The sequence below is a fragment of the Papio anubis genome, chromosome 4 (assembly GCF_008728515.1).
Source record: "Papio anubis isolate 15944 chromosome 4, Panubis1.0, whole genome shotgun sequence".
NCBI classification, from domain to species: domain Eukaryota; kingdom Metazoa; phylum Chordata; class Mammalia; order Primates; family Cercopithecidae; genus Papio; species Papio anubis.
The window spans coordinates 126671397-126694546 of record NC_044979.1 but is presented as its reverse complement, the minus strand read 5'-3'; the positions used below and the strand labels follow the sequence as shown (position 1 = coordinate 126694546).

Genomic DNA, 23150 nt, shown 5'->3' with positions numbered 1-23150 from the left:
GGAGGCCTTATTTAGGTCTGGCCCCACCCTGGAGTCTTGCCTCACAGAACTGATAAGAAGAGAACAGAGCTTTGGCTGGTGCCTTTCTAGAGTGGGTGCTAACAATTTCCGAATTCCACAAGGAGATAAATGGGAAAAAAAAGTATGCATTTTAGAGTCCTAATTTTTAAAATTTTTTATTAAAACCAGTGCTTGCAGAGACATTCCATTTAGCAACATGTTTTCTATTCCTGCGGATCCAGTAGTTTCCCACAAGTCACAAAACAGTAAATATAAACACAATGAAAATTTCTCTAAACCATGTTAAACTGTTCTTATCTGTAGCCCTCTCATCTGTCTGTATTTAGCATACTTTTTTTATTCTATACATTTTTTTATTTTTTGAGACAGAGTCTCACTCTGTTGCCAGACTGGAGTGCAGTGGAGTGATCTCAGCTCACTGCAACCTCTGCCTCCTGGGTTCAAGCAATTCTCCTGCCTCAGCCTCCCGAGTAGCTGGGATTACAGGCATGTGCCACCGCACCCTGCTAATTTTGTATTTTTAGTAGAGACGGGGTTTCTCCATGTTGATCAGGCTGGTCTTGAACTCCCAATTTCTGGTGATCTGCCTTTGCCTCCTAAAGTGCTGGGATTACAGGCGTGAGCCACCATGCTCGGCCTAATTTTTATATTTTCAGTAGAGACGGAGTTTCACCATGTTGGCCAGGATGGTCTCGATTTCTTGACCTCGTGATTTGCCCACCTTGCCCTCCCAAAGTGCTGGGATTACAGGCATGAACCACCATACCCGGCTATCCTATACATTTAAAAAAAATTCAGTGACAGCTCATGGCCACTTGGTAAGTGTGTGTGTGTTTGTGTTTTTCAGGAACCATTGACATTTAAAGATGTGGCCATAGAATTCTCTCTGGAGGAGTGGCAATGCCTGGATACTGCACAGCGGGATTTATATAGGAATGTGTTGTTAGAGAACTACAGAAACCTGGTCTTTTTGGGTGAGGATAACTTCAATACACAATTCCTAAAATACCCTTAAAGTTTTATTTCTCTATTTTTGTAGACTGTTTTCTGGTAATTTATGCTTTGCATAAATGAGTTTCAGATCTCTGTTTTCAAGAAAATCTTTGAGATTTGTGTAGAAAATAATTCCTTCAAGATGTTTCATTTTGACCTGAGCTTTTCACATTAGTGAGCTAATCTGTATTTTTCACTCTAGATTAGTGATAATTCCAGAAATTTAGTGGCATGCAATATTGTTGTACATGCCTTTAAATCTAATTTCCGACACCAATTTTTGATTCAATAGTACCAGATAGTAAAATTTAAAACCTACACATTTAAAATATTTTCTAAATATTTAGAAATTTATGTTATAAATTAGTATTTATTCTATTACATCCTCTTTACTGAGCACCTTACTGGATTGGTAATTGGAGAATATGATTAAGATTCATGTTATTTATTTTTAATAAAACAGGTATTGCTGTCTCTAAGCCATATCTGATCACCTGTCTGGAGCAAAAAAAAGAGCCCTGGAATATAAAAAGACATGAGATGGTAGCCAGGCCCCCAGGTAGGTGAGAGTGAAAGTGAATACAACAGATGACAAAGATTAAAGGTCAAAGGTCAAAGAAAAAGCCAGTCCTTAACATGTGATTTGGGTAGCTGTATTCCAAAGGAAATACTTTCTGGAAACCCTGAGTGTTTTTTTTTTTCTTTTGCTCTTACATAGGGGCGTCTTCTGTCTTATGCTTTTAAATTCTCTAAGGATTCTGCTTTCCCTTCAGTGATCTTCCTTCAAGTTCACAGTGAGAGCCAAAATTCTTTTCATGGCATATAAGAGACTGCACAATCTGACTCTTTTGTTTTGGGGGACACATATATCTGCATAATTTTGAAAACCTCTATGTTAAACTGTGTTTTAAGTTATTTTTTGCATCATATCTGAAATGTGTGAGTAGTGGTTTCTGTTCCATTGGGTTTTTAAAAATTTATTTGTTCATTTTTCTGCACATTCCATTCTGTTTTTATTACTATAGTCTTGAAATATAGTTTGAAATTGTAAACTATGATGTTCTTCTGCTTTTTTCTTTTTTTCACAAAATTGCTTTGGCTCTTCAAAGCTTATTGTAGTTTCATGTAAATTTTAGAATTATATTTTTCATTACTGTAAAAATAATGCCACTGGACTTTCAATAGGGAGTTTATTGAATCTATAGATCACTTTGGAAAACATGGTACTTTACCAATATTTACTGCTTCAATCCATATTCATAAAATATTTTAAAATTTATTTGTGTCTTTAATTTCTTTCATTGTAAATTTTATTTACCTCCTTGGTTTAATTTGTTCTCAAGAATATATTATTTTAATGCTATTATAAATAGCATTGTTTTCTTCCTCTGTTTTATCAGATAGTTTGTTTTGAGTGGATGGAACCATAATTTATACTTGTATGTTAATTTTATATTTTGGTAATTTACTAAGTATATTTATCAGTTTTGACGGGTTTTAATGTATACTGTTTATGGTTTTGTATATGTAAGATTATATGATCTGCAAACAGCAACTTTTTACTTGTCTTCAATTTCAATGTTGTTTTATTTTATTTTATGTTAATTTATTTATTTTTGAGACAGAGTCTTGCTCTGTCGCCCAGGCTGGAGTGCAGTGGCGCTATCTCGGCTCACTGCAAACTCCACCTCCTGGATTCACACCATTCTCCTGCCTCAGCCTCCCGAGTAGCTGGGACTACAGGTGCCCACTACCATGCCCAGCTAATTTTTTTTTTTTTGTATTTTTAGTAGAGATGGGGTTTCACCATGTTGGCCAGGATGGTCTCGATCTCCTGACCTCATGATCCACCCGTCTTGGCCTCCCAAAGTGCTGGGATTACAGGCGTGAGCCACCGTGCGTGGCTGCTTTTTTTTTTTTTTTTAAACTAATTCTTTCGCCACATACTTTCAGTGCTATGATAAAAGCTTTGACAATGGGTACAATATAGTTTTGCACTGGTGTCTGTGAATTTGAAAGAGCAAAAACCTCTTTAAGTTTTTATAAACTAATTTTAGGAGGTAAAGATCTTCTTTTGTTGAGCCCCCAGGTGACGGGATGCCCTCTGGGTTTGTAGTGGAGAGGGGTTGTAGCTTAGTCACAAGGATGCTGGGTCTGCACTAGGGTCCACCGTTATTAGCTTGTTAGTGGAAGCTTGGGTAGTTTTAATTCCCATTTTAGTTTTGGATAGGCTGAATGTCCTTCAGGACGTTGCTCTGTAGGGCAGATATTAGGGCATGTTTTTGCAGTTGGGTCTGCATATGGTGGGCCTCATATCAGGATGTGGATGAGTATGGCTTTCACTGAATACCAGCGAGGATTTTTCCAGGTCACTGTGTGGGTTTTTTGTTTGTTTTTTTGAGATGGAGTTTCGCTTTTGTTGCCCAGGCTGCAGTGGCGTGATCTCGGCTTACTGCAACCTCCGCCTCCCAGGTTCAAGCGATTCTTGTGCTTCAGTCTCCCAAGTAGCTGGGATTACAGGCCCCTGCCACCATGCCTGGCTAATTTTGTATTTTTAGTAGAGACAGAGTTTTACCATGTTGGTCTGGCTGGTCTCGAACTCCTGACCTTAGGTGATCCACCTGTCTCTGCCTCCCAAAGTGCTGGGATTATAGGCGTGAGCCACCATGCCCAGCCACTGTGTGGGTTTCTATGTCTACAGGCAGAACTGACCATGAACTGTGGATCAGGGAGCTGGAACTGAGTCATTGAACTGTTTCAGGGACCACAGTAAAGGCCAAGGTCTGCAGGCCTGCCTGCATGGCTACAAAGGGGTGTTCTCCTCCAGGCCTCTGGAAAGACAAGACCTCTCGCAGAATGTGACTAGGAGAAATTTGAGGTGATGACTGAGTAAGTTCAGAATTCTTAGTCGGATTAAGTTGGGAGGGCCATTTCCTGGTCTGTAGCCAAGTACAGGGGTCTTGTAGTTTGCCTCCTGAATGAGGGCCCACCTTCTGATAAAGGAACACTTCTCAATCTTTGGCTCTAGCAGTTTCATAACTCCCTCCCTGCATCTCGGAGCTCTCTTAAAGGCACTTATTTTTTATATATTTATTTATTTTCTATTTTTTTGGGTTTTTTTTGTTTGTTTATTTTTAAAGGCACTTATTTTTTAGATGGGTTCTTGCTTTATAACCGAGGCTGGTCTTTAAATTCTGGTCTGAAGCAATTCTTCAACCTGAATATACCATGTAGCTGTCATCACAGGTGTGATACATGATGCCTGGCTCTCTCATAAACACATTTTTTTTTTTGGTCAGAGATAGCTGATAAATGTTTTTGCTGTTGGGGTATAAGAAAATAGGGCACCTTTTATTTTTCCATCTTACTGATGTTACTCTCTGTATACATTTTTGTTTTTTATTTCCTACTTTAAATTTGTCTGTAACTTTAGATTCAGACATTTAGGGCAATATACTAGAATTTACAAGTTATGCCTAAAGTAAATTAGATAATTAGTAGGCATTCCATATTTACTAAAATAGTTACTTACAAATTTGAGCTGTCGGTATAAACAAATCATAGGATTTTCACCCACTTTCTTCAGCCTATATCTAAGTAATAGCATAATTTATTCTCAAATACTTCTTTTATATATTAGAGACTCTAACCATATTCTGTGCGCGCACACACACATACATACTTACACATATAAATATATATTACATACACAAATATATACATACACATTCTTATTTTCTCTTTATTTAGCAGTGTAAGGGTATTTTTTGCTTCTAAAATCAGATTCCAGAAGTTTTATTTTGTGTAAGAATAGCATATATTTTAAATATCAGAATTATCTCCACTTCCTTTTAAATGCTCATTTATTAAAATTTTCTCATTAGCATTTTCTATTTATGATTATACTACATTTTCTCTGAACTTTTACTGCCACACGACACATGCCATTGATTCAAAATACCTGTCTTCCATGAGTACACAGTTAAATATTGCAGTTATCTAGACAAATTCTTTCTTAATGGTACATCAATGTTGCAAAAAAGATTTCATGAATAAACATTTCTCTTATTGTTTTGTAGTTCCATATTAGTGTGGTTTTTCAGTGTAGGTTTCTTAACATCAGATTATTGGTGTTTTGTTTTACTTACATAATTTTAGACAATTTGCAATTCTGTTTGTACACTTTTAAGTCAATATGGGGTTTAAAAAATAAATTAGCCATATGTCTATTACAATCAGATTATATATGTGTGTTTTATCTATAAATATGACCCAAATTTTGGTTATGGCTTATCTTGTTTATATTCTTTCTTAGCTGATTTTAAATGGTTGTTTTGTCTAAGTAGTCATGGAAATCATCTTTTTTCACTGTGTGTTTAATGATGAATTTATATTTCCTTTGTGTGAGAGAAACACTTTTGTGATGAGGCAATTTTTGAAAAGATTTATAATTCTATATTTTTTTCAGTTTTTCTTTAAAATATTGTTGTAAAAACCCATTATATAAAATATACAGTTTTAAATCTATTGAAGTGTCATTGTTTTGAGACAGGATCTTACTCTGTCACCCATGCTAGAGTGCAGTGGCATGGCTGGCTTACTGCAGCCTCAGCTTCCTGAGCTCAAGTGATTCTTCCACCTCAGTTTCCTGAGTAGCTGGGACTACAGACATACTATGGGACCACCATGTCTGGATAATATTTTGATTATTTGTTGGAACAGGGCCTCATTAAGTTGTCCATGCTGGTCTCAAACTTCTGGCCCAGTAATCCTCCCACCTTGGTCTCATGAGCCCCTGCAGTTCACTGGTATTTTTAAATTTCATAAGACTTGGTATGATTCCTAACAGAATACACCAGATGCAAATAAGAATATTGTACATTTTGGGCCAGGTGTGGTGGCTCACGCCTGTAATCCCAGCACTTTGGGAGACCGAGGCAGGCGGATCATGAGGTCAGGAGATCGAGACCATCCTGGCTAACATGGTGAAACCCCGTCTCTACTAAAAATACCAAAATTAGCCGGGCATCGTGGTGGGCGCCTGTAGTCCCAGCTACTTGGGAGGCTGAGGCAGGAGAATGGAGTGAACCCAGGAGGCGGAGCTTGCAGTGAGCCAAGATCGCGCCACCGCACTCCAGCTTGGGCGACAGAGTGAGACTGTCTCAAAAAAAAAAAAAAGTGTACATTCTCTTGCTTTTGACTGAAAAGTTTTGTACATGTCTGTTAAGCTTAGTCTGTAATATGGTTTGCATGTCCATGTTCTGCAAACCTCATGCTGCAATGTACTCTTCAATGTTGGGTGTAAAACCTGGTGGTAAGTGTTTTGGCTGTGGGGCCAAATTCCTCATGAATGGCTTAGCATCATCCTCTTGGTAATCAAAAAGTTTATACTCTGTTAATTCAAATGAGAGCTGGTTCATTAAAAGAAACTGGCTCCTTCACCTCATACTTCCTCTGTCTATGACCATGTGATATGTTCAGTTACTTTTTGCCTTTCACCATGATCGTAAGCTTCCTGAGATCCTCACTGGAAGCAGATGCTGTCATGCATTTCTTGTACAGGTGCAGTCTGTCAAACTAAGCCAAGTAAACCTTTTTTTTTTTTTTTTTTTTGTTTTTGGAGACTGAGTCTTCCTCTGTTGCCTAGGCTGGAGTGAAATGGTGTGATCCCAGCTCACTGCAACCTCCACCTCATGGGTTCAAGTGATTCTCCTGCCTCAGCCTCTGGAGTAGCTGGGATTATAGGTGCCTGCTACCACGCCTGGCTAATTTTTGTATTTTTATTAGAGACAGGGTTTTGTCATCTTGGCCAGGCTGGTCTCGAACTCCTGACCTCAGGTGATCCACCTGCCTTTGCCTCCCAAAGTGTTGGGATTACAGGTGTGAGCCACCACGCCTGGCCATTTTTTTCTTTATAAATTATCGGCTCTCAGGTATTCTTCTATATGTAAAAAAATTAATACAGTCTATAATGTTTTCTAAGTTTGCTGTTTTCTTATTGATCTTTTATCTGAACTATTTATTATTGAAAATGGGGTCTTGATGTCTACAATTATTATGTGGCTATGTATTTCTTGCTTCACTTTTGTAAATATTTTCTTTATATATTTTGAAGCCTTACTGTTATATATACATATACATATAGATAAATATAATAGTTACATGTTCCTGGTGGATTAACTCATTATACTATTATATATCAATCTTTGTCTCATGCTAGTCTTCACTTAAAGCATATTATGTCTAATATAATTGTGACTACCTCACCCAATTGTGGTTACTATTTGTATAGAATAAAGATATTTTCCCCATTCTGATATTTTCAACCTATTTGACTCAATGCTAATATGAGTTTCATTTTTATTTCTTTTTGAGATGCAGTCTTGCCCTGTCACCCAGGCTGGCTCACTGCAACCTCTGCCTCCCAGGTTCGGGGGATCTCCTGCCTCAGTCTCCTGAGTAGCTGGGATTACAGGGGTGTGTCACCATGCTTGGCTAATTTTTGTATTTTTTTTTTTTTCTAGTAGAGACAGGGTTTTACCATGTTAGCCAGGCTGGTCTTTGCCTCCCAAAGTGCTGGGATTACAAGTGTTAGCCACTGTGCCAGGCCTAAAATTAGTCTCGTATAGGCAGCATATTGTATGCTTTTTTCTTAAGTCATTCAGGCATTTTCTTTTTTTCTTTTTTAAAATGTATTTACTTATTCACTTATATTTAAGATGGGGTTTCACTCTGTCAATCAGGCTGGCTCATAATGTTGTAATCACAACTCACTGCAGCCTCAACCTCCCAGACTCAGATAATCCTCTTATTTCAGCCTCTCAAGTAGCTCCACTACAAGTGACTACCATCACACTCAGCTAGATTTTTGTATTTTTTGTAGAGACAGGGTTTTGTTATGTTGCCTACGCTGGTCTTGCAATCGTAGAATCAAGTGTTCAGCCCACCTTGGACTCCTAAAATACTGGGATTACATTTCTTTTTATTAAGTTGTTTAGTTAATTTATATTTAAAATGATTGTTTAAATAAATGAAGTTACTGTTATCAGTTTTATTGTTATTGTTTTATGTGTTTCCTTTAGATATGTTTTTTCTTCTGTTTTCTTCAATTTAAATTTTAATTGTGTAGTGACATGCTTTATTTTTAAAATTTTTTTCATACATTCTATATATATGATTTTCATAATGGTCATGAAAAATGGAGATTACATAAAACATCTTAAAGTTAAAACAATTTTTTTTGTTTTTTTGAGACGGAGTCTCACTCTGTCACACAGGCTGGAGTGCAGTGGCGTGATCTTGGCTCACTGCAACCTCTGCTTCCCAGGTTCAAGTGATTCTCCTGCCTCAGCCTCCCAAGTAGCTGGGATTACAGGCTCGCTGTAATTTTTGTACTTTTAGTAGAGACAGGGTTTCACCATCTTGGCCAAGTTAGTCTTAACTCCTGACCTCATGATCCACCTACCTCAGCCTCCCGAAGTGCTGGGATTACAAACATGAGCCACTGTACCCAGCCAATATTTTTAATCTCATAACAACTTCAATTAAATACAAAAACTATACCTCTGTATTTTTCAGTTGTTGATATTACAAATTATTTTATATTGTATATTTATTAACAGATTAATATTTCATTTTTCATGTGCTTTTTTTTTGTTGTTGAGATAAAGTTTCACTCTTGTTCAGGCTGAAGTGCAATGGTGCGATCTCGGCTCACCACAACCTCCGCCTCCCGGGTTCAAACGATTCTCCTGCCTCAGCCTGAGTAGCTGGGATTACAGGCATGTGCCACCACATCCAGCTAATTTTATATTTTTAGTAGAGATGGAGTTTCTCCATGTTGGTCAGGCTGGTCTCGAACTCTCCTGACCTCAGGTTATTCGCCTGCCTCAGCCTCCCAAACTGCTAGGATTATAGGTGTGAGCCACCGCACCCAGCCAACCTCTTATTTTGGAAAGTCTTTATTTATATTTTTTCTTTGAAGTAAAATAATTTTGAATCAAATCTTACTGGTTAAAATTTTTTATTACATCAAAATTTGGGAAGTTCTCTGCCTTTTATGTCTTCAGGTAACCTTTTTATTACTTTTTTCCTATATTCTTCTTCCAATATTTCTTTCTTGAATATATTGACATACTTGATGGCGTTTGATAAGTTTTACATTCCATGTAATTTTGTTTTGCAATTTAATATTTTTGTGTTATATATTTTAGGATGTGCCATCTCATACCAGTTAATTGTATTTTGATGTTTTAGTTTATATTTTAATTGTATATGACAATATTTAACTCTGCAGTTTAAGACAGTGTGGAGCAAAATCAACTATAAATTAGCCATATTCATTGTCTACTGCCAATATAATTATCTGTCTTTATAAATATTATCCCTGTTTTTTTAATGACTTGTATTTTTCTGGTACAGGTTTGTTGTGAATGGTTGTTTAATTTTGTCTAGGTGAGCAGTCATAAAAATTCTCCTAATTTCAACATTTAGTTATATTTAAATCCATATTTTTGTGTGGGAGGAAACGTTTGGATTGAAAGATAATTTGAAAACTGTCATAACTCTATCTTTTTTAGGTATGATTGTTTATTTTTACTTGTCAAAAACACATAACAAAATTTATAATCAAGTATTTTTAAATATTCAATTTAGTCATCTTAATTATATTGACAGTGTTATGCAACATATCCCTAGAATGTTTTTATCTTGCACAACTAAAGCTCAATACATATTAAACAACTACCAGTTTTTCCCATTTTTGTCACACTTCACAAACACCACTCTGTTTTCTGATTCTAAGAGTGTAACTGCTTTATATATATCATACAATCTCCATCTTTTTGTGGCTGGCCCATTTCATTTTGCATAATGTCTTCTAGCTTTGTCTTTATAGTTGTTAAAATATTTCCTGCTTTTTCAATCCTGGGTGATATTCCAATATTTCTGTATTTCAAATTATATCTACTGAGTGGTTTGGTGACAGAAATTTGCATTGTTTTTACTTATGTGCTTTCAGTGACAATTCTACAATAATTATTGGTATGCAAATGATCATATATGGGTAAGTTTATATATGTACTGCATTCTACTTTATTAGTCAACCTTTTTTTACCTTTATGCTCCTACCAAATTGTTTTAATTCTGTAGCTTTGTAATGTGTTTTGAATTCAAGAACTGTAATGCCTTTAACATTGCTTTTTTTTTTTCTTTTTTTTTGGGAGGGGGAAGATTCTTGGGTACTTTATTGTCTCTTGAGATTTTATATACTTTTGTGGTTCCTGTTTCTATTTCTTCAAAAATGCGATGAGAAATTTTAAAAAACATTGCATTAAATTAGTAGATTACTTTGAGCAGTATGGATATCTTCACAATATTAATTATTTCAACCCTTGAACAAGAGCATACTCAAGAGTGTGTTGTTTAATGTCTATGTATTTGTAAAAGTTTTCAGTTTCTTTTTTTTAGACACAGTCTCACTCTGTCACCCAGGCTGGAGTGCAGTGGTGCGATCTTGGCTCACTGCATCCTCCACCTCCCAGGTTCAAGTGATTCTCCTGCCTCAGCCTCCCGAGTAGCTGGGACTACAGGCGCCCACCACCATGCCCAGCTATTTTTTTTTTTTTTTTTTGTATTTTTAGTAGAGACGGGGTTTCACCGTGTTAGCCAGGATGGTCTCAATCTTCTGACCTCGTGATCCTCCCGCCTTGGCCTCCCTTGTAGTCGTGAGCTACTGCGCCCAGCCAGTTTTTCAGTTTTTTTCTATTATTGTTTTATATTCTCATTTCATTTTTGTCATAGAAAGCAATCCATAAAAATTCAGTTTTATAAAATTTGTTAAGACTTCTTATTTGGCCTACCAGGTGGTCTGTCAAGGAGAATGTTCTATAAGCTATTGAAAAGTGTGTACATCCTAATGTTCTTGAGAAGTGTTCTCTATATTTCTGTTAAATATATCTGTTTTTTACTACCTTTGAGTCCTCTTTTCCCTTATATTCTGTCTTTATTTTTATTACAGAAAGTGGGGTATTGAAATATCCTACTATAATTATGTTGCTCTCTATGTGTTTCTTTTATTCTGTTAATATTTGCTTTATGTGTTTGAAACCATAATGTGAGATACACACACACACAACATACACTTGTATATACAAATTTGTCATAGGTTCCTGGTAAATGAATCTATTATTGTTTAATGTTTCTCTTTGGAGTTTTGACTTAAAGTACATTTTATAAAATATGACAGTTTTTGACTTAAGATGTAGCTTGTGTAATTTTTTGGACATCTTTTCTCATTTTGTTAATATTTGTGTAGAATATATACATCCATCATGCCACTTTCAGTCTTGTTTTATAATTAGGTCTCAGCTGACTCTTGTAGAAAATCAAGTTGGATCTTGGTTTTCAAAAATTTTTAATCCCATTATTGAATGTATGTCTTTATTTATTTATTTATTTTTTTGGGAAATGGAGTTTTGCTCTTGTTGCCCAGGCTAAAGTGCTGTGGTATGATCTTGGCTCACTGCAACCTCTGCCTCTGAGGTTCAAGCAATTCTCCTGTCTTAGCCTTCTGAGTAGCTGGGATTACAGGCACCCGCCACCACGCCCAGCTAATTTTTGTATTTTCAGTTGAATCGGGTTTTACCATGTTGGCCAGGCTGGTCTTGAACTCCTGACTTCAGTTGATCCACCTGCCTCAGCTCCCAAAGTGCTGGGATTAAAGGTGTGAGCCACCATGCCTGGCCAAATGTTTGTCTCTTGATTTAATATATAGATATTTAAATAAGGTTAATTATATGTATATTTAAATAATCTTCTGAAACAGAAAGACTTGGTAACCTTATTGTTTAATTTGATTCTTGTATCCTTGTCCCTTGTTTTCTCTCTTTCCTTCTTCCTTTGTGTCTTTTGATTTTTGTATTTATATGCTTTTATTTCTTTCTTACTTGGTTTTGTGTATCTACACAGATATATTCTTTGTGGTTCCTTGGGGATTACATAAAACCTCTACAAGATAAAACAGTATATTATAATCTAGTAAAAAATCAACTTTATTTGCATATGAAAATTCTTATTCGTTACATCTGCCCTCAACTTTGTCATTGATGTTGTTAATTATATCTTTATATGTTGTATATTCATTAGCAGGTGTTTATAATAATTTCTGTGCTTTTTATCTTTCACATTTTAGAGAATAATTAAAAATGCTTTATGCACCATTATGATAATGCTGTGAAATTCTGTTTTTGTGTATGTGCATATCTTTCCCAGAAAGTTATTTATTTATTTTTTTTAGATGGAGTCTTACTCTGTCGCCAGGCTAGAGTGCAGTAGTGTGATCTTGGCCCACTGCAACCTCTGTTTCCCGGGTTCAAGTGATTCTCCAGCTTCAGCCTCCTGAGTAGCTGGGATTACAGGCATGCACCATCACACCCAGCTAATTTTTGTATTTTTAGTAGAGACAGTGTTTCACCATGTTTGCCAGGATGGTCTCTATCTCTTGGCCTTGTGATCTGCTCTCCTCAGCCTCCCAAAGTGCTGGGATTACAGGCATGAGCCACTGTACCTGGCCAAAAGTCGTGTATTTTCATGATTATGTGCCGTTTTCTTGTATCATGTTATTTTCAGTGGAAGGAACTCCTTTCAGCATCTTCGATATGTAGGGCATAGGCAGCACCAAAATACATTTTCAGAATTTTGTTATTTATTTATTTATTTTGAGATGGAGTTTCACTCTTGTTGCCCAGGCTAGAGTGTAGTGGTGTGACCTCGGCTCACTGCAACCTCCACCTCCTGGGTTCAAGCGATTCTTCTGTCTCTTCCCAAGTAACTGGGATTACAGGAGTGTACCACCATGCCTCACTAATTATTTTTTATATTTTTAATACAGATGAGGTTTTACCATGTTGATCAGGCTGATCTCGAACTCCTGACCGCAAGTGATCCACTCACCTTGGTCTCCCAATGTGCTGGGATTACAGACATGAGTCATCACACCTAGCCGAATTTTGTTATTTTGGAAGGCGTTTTTCTTTTATTTGGCAGGACAGTTGTTGGTATTGTCACTTGACAGCTATTGTTTTCAGCACTTTGACTGTATCACACTTCCCTTCTGGCCTGATTCACTGGCTATCTTATAAGACTATTATTATAAATGACATATCACTTTCATTTTGCAGTTCCCAAGATTCTCTTGTCTGTTACTTTTGAAATTTTGCTTATATATGTTTTATATACGTCTTTGTGTGTATTCTAGTTTGTTTGTTGTCTTTATTTTTACATTAATTTTTTTTTTATATTTTTGGGTTTTTTGTATTTTTACCTCCACAATTTGTTTTTTGCTATTTTTAATAGTTTTGTTGGTATTCTCATTTTTCTGATTTTCCATAGTTTGTATTCCTATTCACTCACGGAGTATTATTCAATTTATTTTAAATTTTAAAAATTAATTTGTATATTTTTAGTTTTTAATGGTTGCTTTCTGAAAATTGTATAATTTTTGCGGGGCTGTATTGCCCTAATATTTTTTGTACATTGTAATCTTTAATTGAAATTTGTAAATTAAAAACAAGTTGTTTGTCACAATCTTTTATAATGTAGCTTTGTCCTGGCATAGTTAGAAACCATTTGTCTCGAATAGTGATTCTGAGAGTCTTTCAGACATGTTCTTAGGATGTGTCTTGTCTGAAATTTTCTAGCTTTTTTTTTTTTTCAGTTAAAAGAGTTTGTTCGTGTTTCTTCTTGATAGTCAGTAATCACTTGCTACAACTGTTACCTGTCTGTAGTACTGCAGTCTCTTCACTGCTGTAACATTTACCTTTGATCTCAGCAGACTCAAAATGTCATTTCAAAGTATACCACCATTTCTTTCAGCCTTCTATGTCATGGGAGACAGAAACCAATGTCTGCGAAGGCATGTAGAAGCCAGAAATGAAGATGTATATGTTTGTTATTATTTTTCTTTTCTTTAAAAAAGAAAAACTAGGAGTAGGCAATTTACTTCTAAAGGCACTGTGTTATATTGGGGAACAGAAAGAACTTTGTTGGTAAATAAAACAGACTTGTGTCTTCTCTGTGGCTCTTTGCATTGTGCTCACCTGGGGCACTGCACACCGAACTCATGTATACATTTTCCACAAATGTATTTTGGTCATTATGTTTTTGTTACATTTATGTGTCTATGAAGAAATTAGAGCCTGTGGTATTTTACTATGCAATCTTGCTTATGTAGTTTGTACAATTTTATAGATTAGATTTGTAAAGTATATTTATCTGAGTCTAGCAAGTGGAGTAATTTCTTATTTTGATTTCTTTCAGTAATGTCTTTTCATTTTGCCCAAGACCTTTGGCCAGAGCAGAACATAAAAGATTCTTTCCAAAAAGTGACACTGAGAAGATATGGAAGATGTGAATATGAGAATTTACAGTTAAGAAAAGGCTATAAACATGTGGATGAGTGTATGGGGCACAAAGGAGGTCATAATACAGTTAAACAATGTTTGACAGCTACCCCAAGCAAAATATTCCAATGTAATAAATATATGAAAGTCTTTGATAAATTTTCAAATTCAAATAGATATAAGAGAAGACATACAGGAAACAAACACTTCAAATGTAAAGAATGTGGCAAATTATTTTGCATTCTTTCACAACTAACTCAGCATAGAAGAATTCATACTAGAGTGAATTCCTACAAATGTGAAGAATGTGGAAAAGCCTTTAACTGGTTCTCAACTCTTACTAAACATAAGAGAATTCATACTGGAGAAAAACCCTACATATATGAAGAATGTGGCAAAGCCTTTAACCAGTCCTCACAACTTACTAGGCATAAGATAATTCATACTGAAGAGAAACCCAGCAAATATGAAGAATGTGGCAAGGCCTTTGAACAGGCCTCACACCTTACTATACATAAAATAATTAATACTGGAGAAAAACCTTACAAATGTGAAGAATGTGACAAAGTCTTTAGCCAGTCCTCACACCTTACCACACAAAAGATACTTCACACTGGCGAGAACCTCTATAAATGTGAAGAATGTGGAAAAGCTTTTAACCTATTCTCAAATCTTACTAACCATAAGAGAATTCATGCTGGGGAGAAACCCTTCAAATGTAAAGAATGTGGCAGAGGGTTTAACATATCCTCAAACCTTAATAAACAGGAGAAAATTCATACTGGAGAGAAACCCGACAAATGTGAAGAATGTGACAAAGCTTTTAACCAGTCCTTAAAACTTACTGCACATAAGAAAATTCTAATGGAAGGGAAACCCTACAAATGTGAAGAATGTGGGAAAGTCTTTAACCAGTTCTCAACTCTTACTAGACATAAGATAATTCATACTGGAGAGAAACCCTACAAATGTAAAGAATGTGGCAAAGCTTTTAACCAATCTTCAAACCTTACTGAACATAAGAAAATTCATACTGCAGAGAAATCCTATAAATGTGAAGAATGTGGCAAAGCTTTTAACCAACACTCAAACCTAATTAACCATAGGAAAATTTATACTGGAGAGAAACCATACAAATGTGAAGAATGTGGAAAAGCTTTTAATCGATCCTCAACCCTTACTAGACATAAGAAAATTCATACTGGAGAGAAACCCTACAAATGTGAAGAATGTGGCAGAGCTTTTAGCCAGTCTTCAAACCTTACTGAACATAAGAAAATTCATACAGGAGAGAAACCCTACAAATGTGAAGAATGTGGCAAAGCTTTTAACCGATTCTCAACCCTTACTAAACATAAGAGAATTCATACTGGAGAAAAACCCTATAAATGTGAAGAATGTGGAAAAGCCTTTAATCAGTCCTATCAACTTACTAGACATAAGGTAATTCATACTAAAGAGAAACTCAACAAATGTGAAGAATTTGGCAAGCCCTTTAAACAGTCCTCACACCTTACTATCCATAAGATTATTCATACTGGAGAGAAACCCTACAGATGTGAAGAACATGGCAAAGTTTTTAACCAGTCCTCACACCTTACTACACAAAAGATAATTCATACTGGAGAGAACCTCTACAAATTTGAAGAACATGGAAAAGCTTTTAACCTATTCTCAAACATTACTAACCATAAGATAATTTATACTGGAGAGAAACCCCACAAATGTGAAGAATGTGGAAAAGCTTATAACCGATTCTCAAACCTAACTATACATAAGAGAATTCATACGGGAGAGAAACCTTACCAATGTGCAGAATGTGGCAAAGCCTTTAACTGCTCCTCAACCCTTAATAGACATAAGATAATTCATACTGGAGAGAAACCTTACAAATGTAAAGAATGTGGCAAAGCTTTTAACCTATCCTCAACCCTTACTGCACATAAGAAAATTCATACTGGAGAGAAACCCTATAAATGTGAAGAATGTGGCAAAGCTTTTAACCAATCCTCAAACCTTACTACACATAAGAAAATTCATACTTCAGAGAAACCCTACAAATGTGAAGAATGTGGCAAATCCTTTAACCAGTTCTCATCTCTTAATATACATAAGATAATTCATACTGGAGAGAAACCCTACAAATGTGGAGATTATGGCAAAGCTTTCAACCTATCCTCAAATCTTACTACACATAAGAAAATTCATACTGGAGAGAAGCCCTACAAATGTGAAGAATGTGGCAAAACTTAATTGATCCTAAAAACTTACTACACATAAGAAAATTCATACTGGAGAGAATCTCCACAAATGTGAAGAATGTGTTAAAGCCTTTAACAAGTCTTCAACCTTTTCTACACACAGAAGATATTTTATACTGGTGAGAAATCCTACAAATGTAAAGAATGTGGAAAAGCTTTTAACTAATCTTCAAACCTTACTGAACGTGAGAAAATTCGTACTAGAGAGAATCCTGCAAATGTGTAAAATGTGGCAAAGCCTTTAACTGGTCCTCACTTTTACTAAACATAAGGTAATTCATACTGGAGAGAAGCCATACAAATGAGAAGAATGTGACAATGCCTTTAATCAGTCCTCACACCTTTCTACACTTAAGAAAATTTATACTGGAGAGGCACTCTATAATTGGGAAGAATGTGGCAAAGCTTTTAACCAATCCTCATACCTTACCGTACAGAAATTCATACTGGAGAGAAAGTCTACAATTGTGAAGAATGTTGCAAAGCTTTTAACCTTCCTTAACCCTTACTGCAGATAAGAAAATTCATACTAGAAAGAAACCCTACAAATGTGAAGTCTGTGGCAAAGCTTTTAACTGATTCTCAACTCTTAACTACATGTAAGAGTATTTATACTGGAGAGAAATCCTACAAATGTAAAAAATGTGGCAATGCCTTAACTGGTCCTCACACCTTGCTACACATAAGACAATTTATACTTTGAGAGAAACCCTGCAAATGTGAATAATGTGGCAACACTTTAAACCAATCCTCAAACCTCACTAAACATAATACTGAAAACTTTACAAACCTGAATGATGTGACAATAATTTTGACAACACCTCAAACTTCCTAACATAAATCATACTGGTGAAAAATCCTAGAAATGTGAAAAATGTCACAAAGCCTTTAAATGGTTGTCACACTTGATTGTAGGTAAGATAATCCATACTGAAGAAAACTCCCAGAAGTGTGAAGAATGTGGTGACACTTTTAATAAATGCTCACCCCTTATTGCACAGGAAATCATTTATGCTTCTGAAAGATTGTACAAATACAAGGAATGTGGAAAAGCCATTATTATCTGCTCACATTTTACTCAACATTAGAGAGTACTTAATAAAAACATTACAAATGCAATTTTTGTCAAGAGATCTTTCAGAAAATATAAGCCTTTAAAGTGAAGAAGAGGAGCCAGGTATGCTGGCTCACATCTGTAATGCCAGCACTTTGGGAGGCTGAGGTGGGTGGATCACGAGGGCAGGAGTTTGAGACCAGCCTGGCCAACATAGCAAAACCCCATCTCCATTAAAAATTTTACAAAAATTAGCTGCATATGGTGGCACGCCCCTGTAATCCCAGCTACTTGGGAGGCTGAAGCAGAATTGCTCAAACCTGGGAGGCAAAGGTTGCAGTGAGCTGAAGTCACACCACTACACTCCAGCCAAGGCAACAAGAGCAAAAACTTCGTCTCAAAAACAAAACAAAAGTATTCATTAGTATTCATTTTGAAGACAAGCGTTACAAATACGAGAGGGTTTTAGTACCTTTACTTGTATCACAGATATTGTTGTACCCATTTTGTACTAGAGGAAAACCCTGAAGCAGTTGCTCAAACTTTGTTCACCAGAAAATTTATGTTGGAGAAAAACACTGTAAATGTAATGCATTTGGAAAAACGTTTTTAAAAACTGGCAACTTAGAAAATACCAGAGGCCTCATACTAAAATATATTTTTGCAAGTGCAGTAAATATAAAAATAATCCAAAATTAAGTCTATGTAAATATCAGAGAATTCACAGTAGAAATATCTAAGGTATTGACACTTCAGACATTGCACTAAATCAGAATGCTGAGTATAGAAAATAATTGTATTCATGTCCCTGAAATTGAGCAAAAAAAAAGAAAATACCTTAAAGCTAAAGTTATAAATAATTTGTATATAACTTTGACGAGTTCGCCGCTTCAGGTTGGAGGTAGTGGTCGTATCTTAACTCACTGCAAGCTCCGCCTCCCAGGTTCACGCCATTCTCCGGCCTCAGCCTCCCGAGTAGCTGGGACTACAGGCGCTGCCACCTCGCCCGGCTATTTTTTGTATTTCTTAGTAGAGACGGGGTTTCACCGTGTTAGCCAGGATGGTCTCGATCTCCTGACCTCGTGATCCGCCCATCTAGGCCTCCCAAAGTGCTGGGATTACAGGCTTGAGCCACCGCGCCCGGCCTCAATTTGTATATAACTTTAAAAGTAGAATTTTTTTGTAGATTTATTATTACATTCAAATTATATTTTTTCTTGAAAAATTAGTTTTTGAAAAGCAAATGATGTAATTCAACTCTCAAATTACTTCATGCTCTTCATTCCTATTCACACATGAAAGCATGTGATTAATTTTTCATGCATCAAAGATATGAGAAATCATTTCTGTTAGGTGGGTATTATTTACGACACTTTCTATGAAAGAATAAGGACATTAAAATGTAAGATGCGTGATGAAAACCTGAGTGAAGAAGCTTTTTGTGTTTAACTTATAATACTGAGTGATCCATGAAGTAGGTGTTCAGAGCAATATTCTTCTGCATTATGGTAAAAAATTTTTAATGTTAAAGTTAATTAGTAGTACATCATTTTACTAACCACTTTTATGTGATAAAATTGTGTGTGAAAAATTTTTGGATTATGCATGAACTTAGTTTTTTAATTAAACTTTTTTTTTTTTTAACATGTTAAAACTATTGTGCATTCAATGAAGTGTTTTCATGCCACTGACTTTACCTGTCCTGCATTACTCAAGGGTTTAGGTAAAAGAGGGTAACAATATACTACTTGATAACATAATGGGCTAACATCTCTAGTAATTATTTTTGCTAATGGCTTTAAATTGCTAATAAAGAATATTGTTCCCATAGTTTATATTTTTATTGTTTTTAAAATTTAAACTTATTTCTCTTAATTTTTGTGGATACATAGTGTATGTATATCTTTATGCCATGTATGGCATATTTTGATACAGGCATATAATTTTATGTATTAATCACTTCAGGGCAAAAGACGATCAACTCCAGTATTTCTCCTTTGTATTACAAACCAATTCTACACTTTCAGATACTTTAGAATGTACAATTGTTACTGACTACAGAGTCATTTTATGGTTGTAATAAAATCACATACAAGTATAAATAAATCATGAGGAAATTCTGAGTTCTGAATAAACATTTAAAAATGTTATATATTTTTCTTTGAACATGTGACCTCTCTGCCTGCAAACATACAGGATTTTAGTTTTATTTACATACACTTAACTATACACATATATTACTCTAAAACCTTAGGTATAAGAAAATTATGGAGCAAATGAGTGTGTTTGTGTATTAGCTTGTACCTATTTTCAGAAGAAAAGAGCAATATTGGAACAAAACTAATAATTTTTTTTTTTTGAGCTGGAGTCTTGCTCTGTTGCCCAGGCTGGAGTGTAGTGGCGTGATCTCGGCTCACTGCAAGCTCCGCTTCCCAGGTTCAGGCCATTCTCCTGCCTCAGCCTCCCTAGTAGCTGGGACTACAGGCGCCTGGCACCACGCCCAGCTAATTTTTTTGTATTTTTAGTAGAGACGGGGTTTCACCGCGTTAGTCAGGATGGTCTCAATCTCCTGGTCTCGTGATCCGCATGCCTCGGCCACCCAAAGTGCTGGGATTACAGGCCCAAACTAATAATTTTTAAAAGATGACTAATTTACTAGACAACTGAAAACCTCAAAAATGCTGGAAGCAAATCTGTATCCTCTGCTTTGCATTGAATTCATTTCTGTAAAATCTGGCTTATGATTTAGAATCTCCCCATGCAAAGTTTTTGTTTATACTTGCCTGATACTCATGCTACACCTATAATTTTCTTGTTACTTATGCTTTTCTCTTTTATAATTTATCAGATATTCATCATATGAGCTGGTCTTGGATTATAAGAATGATTTTTTATAGTTTAGCAGTGTACACAAAATAACTTCTAGATGTGTTTCCAAAATTTGTGTATTACATTTTATTTAGTTAGAACATTCTATTTCTTCTTTCCACTGGAGAATCCTATATAAGCCTACTTTAGTTAGTGTTCTTTTGTCTTATTATAATTGACATAAGTAAATTTATTTATTGAGCCAGTTTGTTCAGGTAAGAACTTGAAAGACTTCATAAGTCATGAAAGTGCTTTTATATATAAATGCAGCAAACAAACATGACATTGCTTATTGTGTAACAGGTGCTCCATAATGAGCCATATGTATTTCTACTGGTGTTAGTTTGTAACTACAAGTCAGAGATGGAAAATATTAATAGTGAAGAAATAACATTGATTTTTCATGTGGAGAGAACTTTTTTTTTCAGGCTGCAAAGCTGAATCTTGCTGAATTTAAAGAGAAATTCTGTTTTTTTTTTTTTTTTAATTTCCTAATTATCTTCAGTTTTGTTTATCTTATTATGTGTCTTCCATGTATTCAACACAGTCCTTCTTTTTCTGTGTTACTGCCACAGTTTTCTCACTGTTGTCTTCATGCCATGTCAATTCACATGGTACTTTGTAGGTTTTGATGAGAAAATTGGTATTTTTTAATGCACTGAAAAATTGGTTATAACTAGAGAGTTTGCTTATCAATATAATTTTCAGATTAGTTAAGATAAAAGGCATACCCTGTCCACAGGTGAGAGGATTAAATCAGCGTTGTTTTTCTCTGTTTTTAAAAGGAAAATCTTATTAAATTCTTACATAAAGTGTGGCACATATTGTTTGCTAGAAAATATATCTTAGAAATTAAATTTTTGAGAGTGCTAATGGTAAGTGAAGAATTTTAAATTTAATTTTCTATGATACAGCACAGCATACTTTTTTTTTTTTTTTTGCAGAATCTTATGTTTTAAAGTGTGAATATTCAAGGTTGCAAAATAACGACCTTTGTTGATTCAATATTTGGAATACTACGTCTTTTCTATATTGATAGTACAATTCAGAAAAATTTCTCTTATTTTATATAATTATTTTAATGAGTGAAGTTTAGTCTACAGTTTTTATTGTTAGTCACCTAACTAGCCAACTTCTTTCTCTTTTCTACTTTCCATTTTCTATTGGAAAACTTTTGGAGATCATGGCAGCTTTTGGATTAAAACGTTTTCTGTTATTTTGCATGCAAGCTTGTTTACTGTGTTAACATAGTAGTTAGTCCGGAGACCTATAAGAAACACTCTCAGTGTCTTTCATGCCATTACCGTCTGCAATAAATACATGTGTATTTGTTCTGTAAAACATTATGTTTGGAAGTATATATACATTGTCAAATGCCTAATTTTAGGTCATTAAAGCTTTACCTCACAGAGTTAACATTTTTGTGGTGAGAGCACATGACATTGCCAGCATTTTCCAAAAATACTAATATATTATTATAATCTATAGTCACCATGCTGTAAAAAAAACCTCCTGAACTTCTTTCTATCCAACTATAGTTACGTATTCTTTGACATCTTTCCACCACCCCCGCCCCTTTTTTCTAAATACCTTGGCCTCTGGTGGTCACCATTTTACTCTCTACTTCAATGAGATTACATTTTGTTTATGTATTTATGAGACGGAGTCTCACTCTGTCACCCAGGCTAGAGTGCAGTGGTGCGATCTCGGGTCACTGCAACCTCTGCCTCCCAGGTTCAAGTGATTCTCCTGCCTCAGCCTCCTGAGTAGTTGAGATTACAGGTGTTCACGACCACCCCTGGCTAATTTTTTGTATTCTTAGTAGAGACAGGGATTTGCCACGTTGCCCAGACTGGTCTCGAACTCCTGAGCTTAGGCAATCCAACCCCTTGGCTTCCCAAAGTGCTACGATTACAGGCATGAGCCACCGCACTCGGCCGAGATTACGTTTTTTAGAATCCATGTCTAAGTGAAATCATGAAATGATAATCTTTCTGTACTTGGCTCATTTCAACAAATATTATGTCCTCCAGTTTAATTTATGTGATTGAAAATAATAGAATTTTCTTTTTTAAAGATGAATAGGATTTATTCCATAGTATGTACCACATTGTCTTTACTCGTTAAATGTTGAACTGTTGATTCCATATTTTGGAAATTGTGAAGAGTGTTGCAAGCCGTATAGAAGTGCAATTATTTCTTCATTCTGATTTCATTTGTTTTGGATATATAAACAATAGTGAAATTGGTGTTTTTTTTGTTTTGTTTTTTTCAAAAGAGTCTAGGTCTGTTGCCAGGCTGGAGTGCAGTGGTGCGATCTTGGCTCATTGCAACCTCCACCTCCTGGGTTCAAGTGATTCTCCTGCCTCAGCCTCCCGAGTAGCTGGGATTGCAGGCATGCACCACCATGCCCAACTAATTTTTGTATTTTTAGTAGAGACAGGGTTTCACCATGATGGCCAGGATGGTCTCGATCTCCTGACCTCGTGATCCACCCCCCTCGGTCTCCCAAAGTACTAGGATTACAGGCATGAGCCACTGTGCCTGACTGAA

The 23150-nt window shown here is 35.7% G+C and overlaps 1 protein-coding gene across 5 annotated transcripts in view; it reads left to right on the top strand.

The window, feature by feature from the left end:
* Positions 1-17812, top strand: part of ZNF107 (zinc finger protein 107) — a 42082-nt gene extending 24270 nt beyond the window's left edge. For 2 of the 5 annotated variants that reach the window (XM_009202901.4, XM_009202900.4), the window contains 3 exons: positions 869-995; positions 1478-1573; positions 14332-17812. In XM_009202901.4, the coding sequence (XP_009201165.2) occupies positions 869-995; positions 1478-1573; positions 14332-16667 (2559 nt within the window). In that variant the 3' untranslated portion in view covers positions 16668-17812. Of the gene's footprint in view, positions 1-706; positions 711-868; positions 996-1477; positions 1574-1732; positions 2661-14331 lie in introns of those variants that run through there. The other 3 variants (XM_009202902.3, XR_002520699.2, XM_021935202.2) reach the window with 3 other exon arrangements.
* The last annotated feature ends 5338 nt before the right edge of the window (positions 17813-23150 follow it).